A 16,892-nucleotide genomic window follows, 5' to 3' on the forward strand; every position below is an offset into this window, starting at 1 on the left:
TGTATATGGTAGAGTTTCATATATTATCACGAAACTGACCAAAGAACTGTTGAAGAAGCCCCCCTTTTTTCCTTTTTTTTTTTTTTAGATTGACACTGTGATGACTGGAAATGTATTCAGGTAAATGCAAATGAAACTGACTGATTGATTAATTGATGCAATTTATCAGTTGAGATGGGCAACCCTACGAAGAGTTGCTAAAAGAATTTCATCAGTGTTACAGTGAATGGAGAGTTTTAGTATCACATGGTTGAAATGCAGTTTGAGAGGCCTCTCCGCCTAACCCAGAAAAACAGCCTGGGGAAAATACTGAGATATAATTGGTTGCATTGATTCACAAGGCACTTCCCATTTGACTTTAACTTGCTTCACCTTTTCAGCGTGAATGGGCATTCGCTGTTATTGCTCACAGCATGGATTTTATGTATCCAATTATTTTAGAGATACATAAGTGCCTCCTTTGGTTGAGAGATGGGGGTGATTTGGGATTCAATAGACGCTGTTGTGGATTACTGCAATTCTACGGCTGAAGTAATGGGCCTGTTCGCATTTTGATGGGTCAATCAGCTGCTCTGTTCAGATGAGGGTTTAGCTGGGTTTGATTCATCTGCTTTAAAAAAAAAAAAAAAGATTCAGATGCCACCAAAATACTTATGAGGATTGCCTTCAAGACAGTCTAAAGGATTTACTGGAGTAAGTGCCAAAATGAGGACACGGAAAAATACATACTGTAAAAGCACACGCATTTACAGTACTTTTGCGGACCTTCCAATGACTGCATTAATTCCCTAACCCCTAACCCTAACCTTAACCCATAGCAATAACCTGAGTCTGGGAGACAGGAAGTATTAGAAACTTCCTGTCTTCTGATTTTCTTGTGTGTCACACTGTTGGAGTCCCCCAGCAGGGAGTGTATCTATGTTCCCAGAGTCCTATTTTCCCAGGGTCCTATGTTCCCCAGATTTATATGGCACATAATGGGAACATGACAAAGGGTCCTATGTTCCCAGGGTCCTATGTTCCCCAGTTCTAGATATATGCTCTCCCAGGGTCCTATGTTCCCCGGGTCCTATGTTTAACCCTAACCCTAACCCTAACTAACCATATTAAGTGAATACAGAGCTGGGGAACATCTTTTTCAGGTTCCCATTATGTGCTATATAGAGCTGTGGAACATAGGACCCTGGTAACATAGGACCTTGGGAACATAGGACCCTGGGAACATAGGACCCTGGTAACATAGGACCCTGGGAAGATAGGACCTTGGGAACATAGGACCCTGGGAACATAGGAATGACTCCCCCCAGCAACAACAGCTAACTGGCTAGCTCATTAGCTGGTAGCTGTTAACTATCCTGTCTACGAACAAAAATGGATAAATTCCAAGAGGATTTGGACTTAGAAATATCAGGGACATGTATTGCACTTTCAGTCCCTTTCTTTAAAAAACTACAATGCATTTGTTTGGAAAGGGCTTTCCTTGGCTACTGTTTTGCTAGCACATGTGCACAACCATGGACAAGGCCTAGTGCTGATGCTCAGCTTAACTACCACAGGTAAAATCTAATACAAATATTGTAGAATCTTTTATTTATTGGCTCCGTTGGCTACACCGGAAACCCCGAAATATTGGCCATCGCCCCCAGAGTCTAATCGTCGTCAGACCGATAGATGATGGGTTCCGAGATTGGATATAGCTCAACCCTATAGATCTTCTGTACCAATTTGGATTGAACTGTCCACTGTGAAGCCATGCCACTCCTTTGGATTTGCTGTAGATCTGAGGCTTACCACTGTGGAGGTTGCTTCCATCTATGAGGTATTGGTAGCTTTATACATAGACTGACGCCACATCATTTATGGAATTTCTTTATTTTTAGGGTGCAATACTCTTCCTGTAATCGTTCATCCGCAATTATATTTTCTCTCTTCAAGATCAGTTGTTCTTGGCTCATTAAATCCAGACTCGTGGAGCAAGTGGATGGGCCCTCCAACAGGACTGCAAAGGGGTTGCCTCTGAAGCTTTGGTGGACCTGGGAAGCCTGTTGGCCTGTTTTCCCGCCCATGATGAAGTAGGCCATTTTATAGCAGCCTATAAAAGCATGTTGTGTTGTTGTCTGGTGACATCTTATGTTTTGTTTTAATCCCTTATCTAATTGGACTTTAAAGGGTTTCATGAGACCAAGAGTGGTAGAATTTTCTCAACCCACAGAAGACCACATAATCCTTCAATTGAACATGTAAGATGCCAAAATTGGAGTTAAAGGGTTTTCACATGACAGCAGCAATATTTGGCTTAATCTGGTAAATGTTCTTTAAACTGACTTTGGGGCTGTACTTTTTGTAGCTGAATTCAGTTTCATCTGTACCTTTTTTTAACGGTATATATTGTACATATTATGCTGTTTTTGCATTGATATGCTTCAATTTCTGAATAAATGAAATGAGAATTAACTTCTACTTTCATGTATTTCTCCACTGTACACAATATTGCAATGTTAAGTACTCAAAGAACCATGTATTACTTGAAGAACCATTTTTAGTTGAAGAACCATTTGAAAGGGGTTCTTTATTGAACCAGTTGGGCCCACCAAGAACTATTTTGAAAAACAAGAACTATGTTTTGTTAAAGTTCTTAAAAAACCCCCAGAAATGGTGCCTCAAAGAACCATTTTTTGGTGGTTCTTTGATTGTTCTTTAGAGAACCTTGGTCTAAAAGGTTCTATGGCATCACTCTGAAGAACCATTTTCAGTTCCATTTTGCACCTTTATTTTTCTCCATCATTTGCAAAAGCGCTGCATCGTGGTCCATACACCTGAAATGGTGGCATTGGTACTCCCCAATAAGTCATGAATGCTCTCAGCCAGCACACTAGGTGGTTTGGGTGGAGAGCCACTGCTTGCATACAGAAAAATCCATTACACAAAGTCATTTCAAACCAGTGTTTAGAAAATGCATTGCCTGAATGTGCTTACCTGTTTGTTCTGTTTCTTTACTGAAGGCTGCTATCTCTGTACGCAAATCAGTCACGACTGCATACCAGCACTTCTCACTATCTTCAGTGGTACCATTTAGCTGGTAAGGGTTGGGCTAAAAATATTTTCAGTATATCTTTATGTTGTACAACCTCCACCACCAGTCCCCTCTTGTCAATTTGTGACATATTTATCAGTTTTGGAAATACATTCTTTTGCCTATAGATTCTTAGTTTGTTATATATACTTATTAATGGTGCTGTTTTCTGTATTTAGATTTTTTCTGCATCACATTATCTAGATTGCTCCTTAAATGTGTTGAATCCTTAGCAACAGTTATCAAGAACAACATGACGTCATCATAATTTCAATTTGCGACTATTTTTACAGAGTGTTCAGGTCCTGAAAAAGTCTTAAAATGTCTTCAATTATATTATTTAAGCTCAAGGATCAAAGGTTTCAAACTTGAAAGGTCTTAAATGCAGTCGATTTTTGGCAATTTTATCTTCAAAAATTTGCGATTTTTTTTTAGCCCAGTCATGCAGACCCATATTCTTATAGGTGATCAAAATTGCTCTTGTATTTCATTCTAACTGGCATTAAAATTGTCTTAAATTTTTGATTCTGAGATGCTTGATAAATACACACACACACACACCCAGAGGTGTAGCATCGTTTCAGTAAAATCATACACTCTCCCCGACATACCTCGATCAACAGATTCTTTTAATAAATAATACCATCATGAAAACCAAGGAAACAGACCCCAAAAATTTCAGCCAAAAAAAAAAAAAACCCAAAACAAAAACGATTATTCCTCAAGATCTGAATGACATATTTTTATCTTTTATATCATTACAGGACCAATTGAACCAATGAAGTAGCCAGCAGCACGTTATACAAAGCCGGATGACAGAATGTGATTGGTGGAAGGGGGGAGGTGAGGCGTTGTTGACGAGTCCAGACTACGAGGTGATTGGCTGGGGAGTAGGGGGGGAGGGGGGTAAAGGGTAAAGGGTCGCGACCTAGTCCATGAACCCCCCGTACCTCTTCTGGAGCTCGCCGCCGTCCTCCCAGGCCCGCTTCAGGACCCCCCCGCCGCTCTTGCCGTCCTCCGCCAGCCACTCGGGCCGGCCCACGCGCCTCATGAACCCCCCGTAGCGCTTCTTCAGCCCCCGGCCCAGCACCGCCTCCAGCAGGTCGGCCTGCCGGGCCTCCCCCCCCCCGCCGCCACCTCCTCCTCCTCCGGCCCGACGCATGAAGCCCCCGTAGCGCTTGGCCGCCTCGCCCACGGGACCGCCGCCCTCGCCCCCGTGCTCGGCCTCGGCGTTGAGGATCTTTAAGATCTCCAGGCGCACGTTTTCCTCCTCTTCCTGGTTCCCGGAATCCTCTAGCGCCCCCTGTGGGGAGGAGGAGGAGGAGGAGGAGGAGGAGCGGCGGGACATGAAGCCGCCGTAGCGCTTCATGAAGCCGCCGTACTTCTTGGCCAGCCGGTGCTCCGGTGAGGTGGCTTCCTCCTCCTCGTCGTCGGCGGCGACCGCGCCCCCCGCCGCCTCCTGCTCCTGCTGCTGCTGTCCCGGGTCGGTGTCAAGGGCGATGTGGTTCTCCTCGTCCAGCAGGACGTCCCGGCAGAGGCGGAGTTTCCGGCTGTCCAGCCCGCCCTCGCACTCCAGCGAGCATGTCTGGAAAGATAAAAATGATGATGACATGATTCCTGCCAACGTCATCATGCCAATATCGATACCGATATTTTCCGATTGAAGCCGCCAATAGCTGATATTTTGTCTCAATATTTGCTATCTTTAAATGTGACTACTTTCACACCAGAAAATTCCCAAAGAATTCCAAGTGTTTCCCCAGAATTGTATTCTTGTCAGAGTGGAAAAGCCTCTGAAACAGCATTTTGACCATGGAACACTAAAGTTCTCCACTGAAACCCAGGATAATCATAATAAGAATAATAACAACACTAATGTCTGGCCAATATCTAGTTTTCAATAAAAGGCCTGTCTGACTTCTGGCTTTGTTTACATAGTGATTCGCTGGATAAAGGATTTCTTTCAAACTTCACTCTACAAATTATCTGAGCTTTTGGATAAGTGGCTGGTATGTGACAGCTAAGCATGAGGGTTACATGGATTTTGAGGCTGTAGAAGGTTTGTTTATGTATTTTAAGGTATGATGGTTTGAGAAAAAAAAGGTTATTTTCCAACAAATTCCTTAAGAACCAGAGTGGGTGCACCCCAAAACAAATCAAATAAATCATCGCGGTTTGTATCATACTAACATAAAACTCGTATATCGCATATGGATATTTGAACAAACATTAAGGCTATACATATTTTTAAATTTTTAGCCTTTTATGTCCAAGGTCTGATCCTCCCATAGTGTTTTTTTCACTGTCAAACACATCTTTTGCCCATGGGACTTATTCCATGGGCCATCTGTTGTTATAGTTGTTATCGTTGTCTTGCTTGTCTGGGCTAGCCATGTTCATTTATACTGAACCAATAAAGGTCTTTGAATCGTAACTTCAAATGAAATGAGAGAGAGAGAGAGAGAGAGAGAGAGAGAGAGAGAGAGAGGAGAGAGAGAGAGAGAGAGAGAGAGAGAGAGAGAGAGAGAGATCTTAAGGACCAATTCTATTACCAGAAACTCAATCTGCCATGACTATCTTCTCTTTTGGCCATTGGACAGGCAGATTGTGTAAGCTCACAAGAGGAAGAGGAAAAGTCGCAGAAAGAAAGAAAGAAAGAAAGAAAGAAAGAAAGAAAGAAGGAAAGAAACAAAAAGACATGGGTGTCAATTGGTTACGGGAAGATATGGCACTCTCTATCCCTTCAGGACTAGTGTTTTTTTCATTATCAAGTGAAATTTGCTTCTCAATATTATGACTTAGTATCTCTAGTACAGTGGTTCTCAACCTGGGGGTCGGGACCCCCCAGTGGGTCGCAAGATAATTTTGTGGGGGTCGCGGGGTGATTTATGGAATAGGAAAAAAGCATATTTCTACTATACAAATGTTTTATCATGTGTATTTTTTCAGATTTTTTCCTTAATTTTTTGCTTTTTTTCTTGTAAAATACTGAATTGTTTGTAGCCTCTGTGCCTCCTCTGATAATGAATCAAATGAAACTCTATATGCTTGTGACCTGGATTGCGAGTAGACATCGCTTCGTTTTAAGGGGTCATGAGCCAAAAAGGCTTGAGAACCACTGCTCTAGTATATAGGAGGTGTTTTGAAAATTTTTGATTTTTTTTAAGAGGCGGCAGAAAAATGGGCTTCCATAGAACTGACACTGAGGATTACGAAAGACGACACGAGACAAAATGCAGTAAAAAAAGAGAGAGAGATTGCAACAGTCAACAGATGGTTCGGGGAGAGCAGAAAAGCCCATTTCAAACATCAGCTGCATCCCTCGTTTATTCCCTCAAGCCCCCCCCCTTTTAGTCCCCCCCCATCTGTCCCACTGTTTCTTACCACGGTACACCTAATGGAATAAGCCCCGCTCAGCCCCCCGTAAACGCGATCTGTTCCACTCATCCAAGCCGTCTTTAAGCTGTGTGAGTCGAATCTAACCCCACTGGCTGGGGGGGGGGGGGTTATGACTTGACTAGAGGCATCTATTTGCCCCCCCGGGGGCCAATAAAATCTGCTCCCAACCTCATATCATATCATTGGATTTCACTTATTCGGGGGGGGGGGGGGGGCATAGGAAATTCCTATTTGATAACACAGGGGAGGGGGGGGGGGTTCTTGCTGAGCTTTCAGCGCCGCAGGCTTATGATGATAGAATTAATGAGCGGGAAAATTGAATCACGGACATATTGGTGCCTGGGGTGTGTGTGTGTGTGTGTGTGGGTGTGTGTGTGTGTGTGTGGGGGGGGGAGGGGGGGTCGGGTGGTACAGGTTACATTAACAACAACGGCCTCTGGTGGCCATGGACGGGCAAGTATACAAGTCCAGATTGTGTATAGATAGAAAATACAAGGGAAGGAGCAGATTCCCCTTAAAATCTGCCATTTCTGTCTATTTTTCCCGAAAATGGCGCCACTTTTCGCTCATTCCTGACAATAACTGGTCATGAAATATCATAAAATTTTGACTAGTGCAAAAAAAAAAAAAGTCATGGAAATTGATACATTCTCTGAGAAAGTCAAGGAATAGCAGTGAATTTTACAAATGGAAACTAGACGCATTGCCCCTTTAGAAAAACAACATTAGCATCAGGATGAACATTTCTGGGTCACGGAAGACTTGACTTATGGAAAGTCATGGAAAAGTCATGGAATTGTATCATCACCATTAAAATCCACTTGTCTTTTCATTAAAACCCTCCTCCCTCCTTCCTTCCCTTTGTTTCTGGGTTGGCTCTATACTCTCTATTACTTCTATTTCTATATGGCTATGACATGTAGTTCTGTCTGAGTATAGTCAACATTCAATTTTCACAATAATAGAACATTTCCGTCCTTTTAATCAGACACTGCTCATTAAATAAGCGGACAGAATATGGGAAAATGATTTTCTCAAGTGTGTGTGTGTGTGTGGAGGGAGCGTGGGAGGTGTCTGTGCGTGAGTGAATGGAGGAGAAAGAAAGAGAGAGAGAGAGAAAGGGAGCGACTGAGAGAGAGGGAGAAATCTTTATAACTTAAGATTACATAACGTCATGCAAAAAAAACAATAAAAACAACAATAAATGTTTGATGCAGCAACGTCTGAATCATAAATTTGTGTTTTTGCTTTTTCCCTTTGATGTTTACAGAGCAATATTAGCATTATTACTGTCATCTAAAAACCTAAGGATGGTGTGATGCAAATGAGAAGAGAGAAGTAAGCAGGAGAGGAAAGAAGAGCAAGAGAAAGTAGAGAGGGAGAGGTGAGGAGAGGAGGAGTGGAGGAAAGGAATGCACAGAAGGAGAGAAGAGAGGAGAGGAGGAAAGGAGAAGGAATTGAAGGGAATGGAAAGAATAGAAGGAAAGGAGAGGGCAGTGAAGGAAAAAATAAGGAAAGGAATAGAAAAGAGGAGGAAAGGATGGAAGGAGAGGAAAGGGGGAGAGAAGAGGAAGAATAAAAGGAAAGGAGAAATGAGTGGGGGGTGAAGGAAAAAAGAAAGGTACGGAACGTACAGAAGGCAAGAAAAGGAAATGAATGGAACATAAGGAAGGCAATGAAATGAGAGAAAGCAAAGGCAAGGAAAGGAAAGAAGGAAAGGAGGGTAAAGGAAGGGAGCGAAGGAAAGCAGAGGAAAGGAAAGGAGAGAGGGAAGGGTAAGGAGAGGAGGGGGGGGAGTAAAGGAAAAATGGCAGGAAAGGGAAAGAAAGTGGGGGGAAAGGGGGAGAGAAGAGGAAAGGAAAGAAGGAACGGAGAGTAAAGGAAGGGAGCAAAGGAAAGGAGGAAAGGAAAGGATGGATAAAGGGGGGGAGGGGAAAGGGGAGAGAGGAAAGGAAAGGAAAGAAGGAAAGGAGAGTAAAGAAAGAGTAAAGGAAGGGAGCGAAGGAAAGCAGACGAAAGGAAAGCAGAGGAAAGGAAAGGAGAGGAGGGGAAAGGGGGAGAGAAGAGGAAAGGAAAGAAGGAACGGAGAGTAAAGGCAGGGAGCAAAGGAACAGAGGAGAGGAAAGGAAAGGATGAATGAAAGGAGAGGAGGGGAAAGGGGGGAGAGAAGAGGAAAGGAAAGGATGGATGAAAGGAGAGGAGGGGGAAGGGGAGAGAGGAAAGGAAAGGAAAGAAGAAGAGTAAAGGAAGGGAGCGAAGGAAAGCAGACGAAAGGAAGGGAAAGGAGCGAAGGAAAGCAGAGGAAAGGAAAGGAAAGGAGAGAGGGAAAGGAAAGGAAAGGAGAGGAAAGGAAAGGAAAAACCCCAGCAAAAAATCCCTAAAATTTAAGACAAACCCAAATCCTAGTTAGTTTCTATGCCTCTATTTCAGTTACTAAGTTATAATAATAGACTTTATATGGAGGAGAAACCAGACCGCTGTCCTAGTAGCATTAGTTACTATGAGTGAGTCTCTTCTATATTACACTTAATAACACGTTATCACAACAGACTAATAACAGGAGAAACCAGACTACTGTCCCACAGCCTAGTCAGTATTATTTCTGAGTTAATATCTACATGGACTTCATACAGAGAATAACAGCGGCATTACCAGGGAGGAGAAACCAGACTGCTGTCCCAGCAGACGGTAGACGCAGAGCGCGCATTCCTTCCCGCAATCCGTTCCCACCGCGAGCGAAACGCACGCGCCCAGCACCAACATCCACACGCAGCTTGCGTGCGCGGCGGCAGCCATGGACTGGAAGCAGATAGAGAAAAATAAATGATGTATTTAATGTTTAGCAAACATTAAAACCTTACAACTGAATGGGTGGATGTCATGCTTGGTTTAATAGTAATAATAATAATAATGATAATTCAATTAGTAATACATATTAATGTGTATTTGTATGTAATTTCAATCCAAATGGCATTAGAATCAATTCAGGTTATAGGGGCTTTCCATTGACGACAAGTGTAAAATTTATAAATTCTACAGTAAATATGCAAACATGCCATACATACGGTATAATAATGATAATGATAACAATAATAATAACGATAATAATAATAATATTCCAGTTAGTATTATGCGTAGTAGTAGTAGTATTGAGCAAGGAAGGACAGCCAACCCTCTTTTTCAGCTCACAAATATTTCAACTTCACAAATATTATCCAGCATTCAAAATTCAAATTCGAATTCAATTTCATACACTCAGGTTGAAATAGGTGGGAAGAAAACGGCTAGAAAATAAGATGTAATATGTTAATTTTTAACATTTTTCATATAGATAAAAAGAAAAAGAAAGAAAAAACTCATTACAAGTGAATTCAAAGGATTTAAATGTGTTAAGATATAAAAAAAAAAAAACAATAAAAAAACAAGAGAAAGCTACAGATTATGGGAAAGAAAGTTATGTAGATTTGTGATTATTATATGGAAAATGTGAATGAAGTAAAGCAATTAATTCATTAATTTAAAAAAAAGAAGAAGAAGTCATTCTCTTACCTCTGTATTTTTTTGTTAATTATTCTTTTTGATATAGGCCTATGGTGTTTTCCGCGTCCGCGCGTGCCCTCGGGGGTACTGGCGGAGGAGGAAACTGTTGAGGGAGCGCGAGTCTGTCGCACTTAAATATATCTCTGCACGCGGGGTCCCAGTTTGGCACGGCGGCGGGACGAACTGGTCACGGTTTCAGCCAATCAGCACGCACGCACGCACGCACACACACACAAACACACTGCGCGCGCTCTCTGTCTCCCTGTGTCTCTCGACCCTCCTAATCCGAGGTCGCTCCGGTTGGGTGGAAAGAAAAATCAAAATAACGGACCGGGCGGTTCACCGGGTAAACGGAAACGTGCAACAACCGGCGGGCTGTTCGGAGTCGTCCCGGTGAAACTGGTCGATAGTGCTGCAAGCGGGACTCGGCGCGTGGTTTAAGTAGTGTGTGCGTAGCTGACGTCACCGGGGATAACGGCGGAGGGGGGGCGGGGTGGGGTGGCGAGGGGTGAAGGGGGCCCAATAAGCGTGATGAAGTGACGTGACACACGCGCACACACACACACACACACTATATGTTCTCTCTCTCTCTCTTTCTCTCTCTCTCTCTCTCTCTCTCTCTCTTTCTCTCTCTCTCTCACGCACACACACACACACTCACACTCCTACACACAATTTCAATTTCATTGTGTTTGACTGGCTTGAAAGTTCTCTAACAATGTGTCCAAAGCATCAAGATAAATATCAATTTAACATTATATTCCCTGCGCTGTGTGTGTGTGTGTGTGTGTGAGAGAGAGAGAGAGAGAAAGAGAGAGAGAGGGAGAGATCTGGGAGGGGAAAGGGAGGAGAGGAAAGGAAAGGAAAGAAGGAACGGAGAATCAGTAAACTAGGGTTCCAATATGAATTACACATTTCCATACATTTATATTTTATATGCAATATATCCAGTAGCATTCAAAGAGAGGAAGAAAAAAGTCAAATATGTAGGCTTTCAAGATATTGAGAGATTAAAATTGTGTATTGTAATGAAAGTGTGTGTGTGTGTGTGTGTGTGTGTGTGTGTTTTAATAACTCTCTCTCTCCAGTCATCTGTTTTATGGCTTCCCTATAGATAGTATTGAATGGCAGTCTACCATGCAGGTTCTGTATGGGAATGATATTTCATATTAGCATTTATGTTTCTCATGGGGCGTGTGTGTGTGTGTGTGTGGGGGGGGGATCCAAATGACAAATTTATTGTCTCGCCTTGAAGCAAAACACCCGTACCACGCATTAGTACTCATATCAGGTTGGGAACCCACTAAATATGCTCTGTATAAGGTTAGGTCAGTGGTTCTCAACGTGGGGTCCGGGGACCACCAGAGGTCCTTGAGGGGGTTCCAGGGGGTCCCCAGCAAATGGATGAATTGTTAAACTTCAGCATTATTTCATTTAAAAGAAGTTAACACAATTAGAGAATGTAGAAGAATGACTGTTTTGATCATAGTTTCTCTGTTATCTCTCTACCTACAATACAGATAGTCATGGAATTCTGGACAAAATCATATCTAACAATAAAAATATTCTCAGATTTGGATCCAAGAGACAAAATCTCATCAAATGGGGGTCCGTAGCCCTAATGTGGACTAAATTAGGGGTCCTTGATATGAAAAAGGTTGAGAATCACTGGGTTAGATGTTATACTTCTTAACCAATATTTGCCTTTTTTTTTAAAATCAGATATGGTCCAGTCAGTTCCTCCCTGGCCACAGCTAGTAAATATGTTTTTATTGTTACATTTTTTTTTATAAAGGATGTCTGAGCAGAGACATCATTCCAGTGCAGTGTGGGAGGATTTGACTCAACAGTCTGTAAAACCTGCAGTGAAACCTGCTTCTCCCTGCCTTAAAGAGCTGCTAACCCATCTTAAGAATTTCATTAGTATGACTTTCAATGGAGAGTTTCAGTGTTGGAGCCCATATGGCCCACACTCATGGGGCCCCTAATGAGTCCCATAACAATTTAATTTCGGTTCTTGTCCCTGTCTGGGCCGATCGGAGTATGGGCTTCTCTACATAAAGGAAAGGGATAGAGAAGATAGAGAAACATGGAAAGTGAAGTCAGATGTTAAACCGCTCATGTGAATTCAAAGCCCATTTACCGATGTTAGTTTTCATATGTGAACAATTTTTTCTCACATTGTATTCTCACGGCATGGCTTAGGTATTAATTTATACATTATTTAATAGTCATCTTTATAAACTATTAAATAATGTATAAATGAATACCTTAGTTAACATGAACACCATTAGTAAATGATTACCAGACACATTAGTTAACTGTTAATTAAGGGTTAGTTAATGCTTATTTAGCATTAACTAACCCTTATTTAATGTACCCTTATTGTGAAGTGTTACCGAGAAAGTTTCAGTTCATTGGTGCAAAATGTTTTTTTTTCCACATGCAAACATTTTTTTTCAGGTTTTCACCTGCCATTACATATGACAATATTTGTATTTCTCATGTGAATGCTTAATTTCACATGCAAAGGGACAGTTCACTTGTGGAAATGCCGTTTTCACGTGGGAAATGAGAAATCTCATGTTCACATATGGAAACCAAGTCATTCCTATGTTCCCAGGGTCCTATGTTCCCCAGTTCTACATATGTGCTCTCCCAGGGTCCTATGTTCCCAAGGTCCTATGTTACCAGGGTCCTATGTTCCCAAAGTCCTATGTTACCAGGGTCCTATGTTCCCCAGCTCTATATAGCACATAATGGGAACCTGAAAAAGATGTTCCCCAGCTCTGTATTCGCTTAATATGGTTAATTAGGGTTAGGGTTAGGGTTAAACATAGGACCCTGGGAACATAGGATCCTTTGTCATGTTCCCTTTATTTGCCATATAAATCTGGGGAACATAGGACCCTGGGAACATAGATACGCTCCCAAACCAACATGTGTCCAAAAAGCACATGTGCTTTGAATTCACATGTGGGTTTTCACATGTGACTTTTGTCAGGGAAGTGCTCACTGTGAGGCAGAGGAGTCATTTTTAATGACCACGTATTGCATCAGTCAGGATAGCATCGTGGTTGCGGAGCTTATAAAAGCTGAGAGAGAACGTAGTGGTAGTAGAAAGGAACAGGAGGATCCTTCTTAAGCCCCTTTCACACATGAAACCCATAAGATTGCCGTTTTAATTTTTTGCGGTAAAGGTAGCAGTTTCTGTTGTTCACACAAGACATGCCTTTCTGCTTTTTTAACGTTAATGCTACCATTGCTACCATACGTTAAATTCCACTACTGTCATTTCCCGGAAATTACGTTTAACCGCCGGAGTCACTGCAGTTTCAAAGCATGGCGGGTGAAGACACCAGATGAAATGTCTTCGGCTGGATCTCTCTTATTTCCACGTTTCTCCAATTTGACATTTTTGTCAAAAACGTAAAGCCCGTTGTCTAGTGGTTTGCATTTCCCTCCTACAGTTCAACGACAGAGCGTCCTACATCAGAGCGTCCTGACGTTGTGCTGCTCGCGCCGTTAATGTCACAGCATCGTTCACACATGCGGTCGACACAAAACCAGTAACTTTGCAACGTCTTGAGCAGGGAAATTGGCGGAACTGATTTACCGGCATTTCGACACCGCCTTTACGGAACAAGCCGCATGTGTGAAAGGGGCTATTGATTGGTTGATACCACTCTTTTTTTTTACTGTAAAATCACAACCTTCAGTACCCTGTTTGGCAGATACACATAAAGGGAAGTGAAATAGTTAAGTACCACTAAAAGAGCTATTCAGAAAGCCAACTGTGGTTGTTTAAAGCTCAGGATTGCTGTCAGTGGTGCATCAGGTGGCTTGAAGAAGGTGGGTGGAGTTTGTGATTTTTAGCACAATTATCAAAGGAGTCCTCCATGTTAAAGGCATACTGAGCAGGATTTTGCCAGTTGTAAAGTTGGCCCCTGCTCCCTAGCTCAACAAGCCGCGAAACGCACAGCCCCTGAATGCGGTTGCCAGAACAGCAAGGCAAAACAGCAAGCAGACAAGGCTGAGGGTGAATCTGGGGATTGGCTTTCACCCGTTGGAGAGTATTGAAGGAGAGGATGGGGATGAAGAGCGACAGAGTTGGGTTGTTTTCTGTTGGACAGGTAGGTGCCCATTAGCTTAGCTAGCTAGCTAGCTAGGTATCAGCTTTTCTGCTTCAACAAAGCTACGCTAACAAGGTTAGCTAGCTGCCAGCTCACAACACGCACTAGCTCTGACCAGAACTCCAGTTACTCTATATTAGAGTTCGGGACCACTACCGTATGGTGGCCTTTAGATATAAAATGATTCAGCAGTGGTATTGGTTGCAGATGTACACACCTACCGCCAAAAGGTTGACGCCCAGAAATGTCCCAAACATTCAAAAATAAGCCAATACAGGCAGATGGGACTGGGAGGGTCTCTGCAGACACTGTCACACACTAGCCTACCAGTGGGCCATGATGAGCTCAGTATGCCTTTAACAAAAGATTTTATGGAAAATGTAGAGACAAATTTCCGGTGATCATGGTTTGATTACAGGATTTGGATCAAACTGCCTGAAGATCACTGTCCTCAGCTGCACGATGCAAGATTTTGATGTTAATACCTCTCTGTGATGCCCTTCCCAAGGTTCCTTATATCAGTATTTCTGAAATAATAAAATAATATGGAATAATAAAACTGCACAATGCACATTTTTGATGTTAATCTTTGTTTTGCCCACTCACGCCTGACCATCCTGGAAGGGGGATACCTCTCTGTTATGCCCTTCCCAAGGATCCTTATAACAGTATTTCTGAAATAGTAAAATAATATGGAATAATAAAACTGGAAATTAAATTACACTCTATTAACTTGTATTTTTTGTAATTCAGGAGTTTTATTGAGCTGAGTATTATTTGAAAATATATGTTCAGTGATAACAGAGAAGAAGAATGGCTACATAGGCACAGCAATGCCACACTCAAAATGTTAATAATAGCAGTACAAAAAAGTGTTGACATTTTAATACATTTAATAAAACAACAATAAAACAATGATACAAAACAACAATCATAAAAACAGAGAAAAACAGATTATGAAGACATAATAGAAATTGAAAATAGAATTAAAAAAAATATGTAACATACAGTAGACTGCAGTGGCTTGCACTGTTGAATTGTTGCACTGTCCATGGGATTGAATTCCCAGGGATGGATGGATGGATGGATGTAGGGTTGGGGGCTGTTCTCAAAATGAGAAACACAAACACACCAGCTCATCTGGCCCCTGGGGATTTGAGTAGGTGTCATATTCCTATCCGTTTGCATGTGTAGGTGTGGATCACAAAGTCTGAGCAGTGCTTTGGTGTCTGCCTCTCAGATAGTGGAGTAACGAGTGGAAGACAGGGGGTGGGTGAAGCTGTCTATTTGCTGCAAACAGTGCTGAAAAAGGCACACTAATGCTACCACCGCTACCACTTTGACTGGTTGAATAGTGCTAGGTTTAGAGTAAAAGTAAAAAGTAAAAGTATTGAAATATCTGTCGTTACAAATACACTAGGCAAGATTTTTATGTAAAAATGCAGCCATCTTATCAGCCTAAAACAGTGGTTCTCAATGTGGGGTCCGGGGACCACCAGGGGTCCTTGAGGGGGTTCCAGGGCGTCCCCAGCAACTGGATGAAATGTTAAACTTTAGCATTATTTCATTTACAAGAAGTTAAACCATTAGAGAATGTAGAAGAATGACTATTTTGATCATAGTTTCCCTGTTATCTCTCTACCTACAATACAGACAGTCTTGGGATTCTGGACAAAATCATATCTAACAATCAAAATATTCTCAGATTTGGGTTTGAGAGTCAAAATCTCATGGAATGGGAGTCCGTGGCTCTAATGTTGACTAAATTAGGGGTCCTTGATATGAAAAAGGTTGAGAATCACTGGCCTAAAACACAGCTTATTATCAAATCCAAGAGTGCCAATTCAACACTTGTGTCCTTGTGGAGAACGTTCTTCCCAATTTCTCTTGTGGAGAACGTTCTTCTCATGAAAGTAAGCACAGAGAAGCTCCCTTACAGTTTGAGATGGGCTGTGTGCTTCACATCGTGCACTGATGAATTAAGAGACACAGCTGTTCATTTTCCCACCTGCTAACCGGCTCTGTACTGTAGACTGCAGCGCTGCTCGGACGTGATGCGCCATTGTCGCAATGAATCTTGGGGCTTTCAATTTGTTCTCGTCGGTCAAGTCACCATCCGACGCGTCCTCGATATTTTGAGGTTGGCAAGGAAACTTGATCAGTCAAAGTGAGGCTGCAGCAAAGAGGAACGTCCCATTCCCACTAATTGCGACACCGTTATTCACCCCATTTGTCCAAATTAAGGAAAGGAAGTGACGAATCAAAACTTAAAAGTAAAATCCAAAAGTGTTTCATAAACAGCACAAAGTAATCACTCCGTCCGGAGAAAGCTGGACTCGCCAACAGTAGCTGCGTTTACATGGATAATAATCAGAATAGCAGCCCAATCAGAATAAAAATGCCTCATATAAACGCCTCATAATCCGGTCGATGGATAAAATTTCATCATTTAAACACTCATTCCGATCACTTTCTTTATCTCGCCACTTTCTGCACACGCTCGTGCATTTAACGTAAGTATCGTCAATTACGTTTCCCTTTTTTTTCGGGAGGATTCGAATAGATGTGCTTGTTATTAACCCCGGGGCGCTCTGGCTTTTATATCAAGTCCTGACTCCGCCTCTCTGGGCCAGTTTCAGTTCACAGCGGTGAAAATTACAAATGGACCCAATCATTACGGAGGCAAAACAAAACGTCTTTTTCTGACACTTATGGAGTTGTATGTTTTTGATAAAACTGTTGCTTCA

The 16,892-nt window shown here is 42.2% G+C and overlaps 1 protein-coding gene across 1 annotated transcript; it reads right to left on the reverse strand.

Annotated features, from left to right (window-relative positions):
* Positions 1 to 4,001: 4,001 nt before the first annotated feature.
* LOC139660791 (proenkephalin-A-like) lies at positions 4,002 to 9,268 on the reverse strand. The gene is made up of 2 exons (XM_071539021.1): positions 9,125 to 9,268; positions 4,002 to 4,658 (listed from the first exon to the last, which is right to left on the reverse strand). The coding sequence occupies exons 1-2, from the start codon at positions 9,266 to 9,268 to the stop codon at positions 4,002 to 4,004; spliced, it is 801 nt and encodes a 266-aa protein (XP_071395122.1).
* Positions 9,269 to 16,892: the final 7,624 nt, after the last annotated feature.

Source organism: Centroberyx affinis, unplaced genomic scaffold, assembly GCF_046629955.1.
Source record: "Centroberyx affinis isolate AG114_WGS23_722 - 3 ecotype Tasmania unplaced genomic scaffold, CSIRO-AGI_Caff_v1 ptg003386l_1, whole genome shotgun sequence".
Classification (NCBI taxonomy): domain Eukaryota; kingdom Metazoa; phylum Chordata; class Actinopteri; order Beryciformes; family Berycidae; genus Centroberyx; species Centroberyx affinis.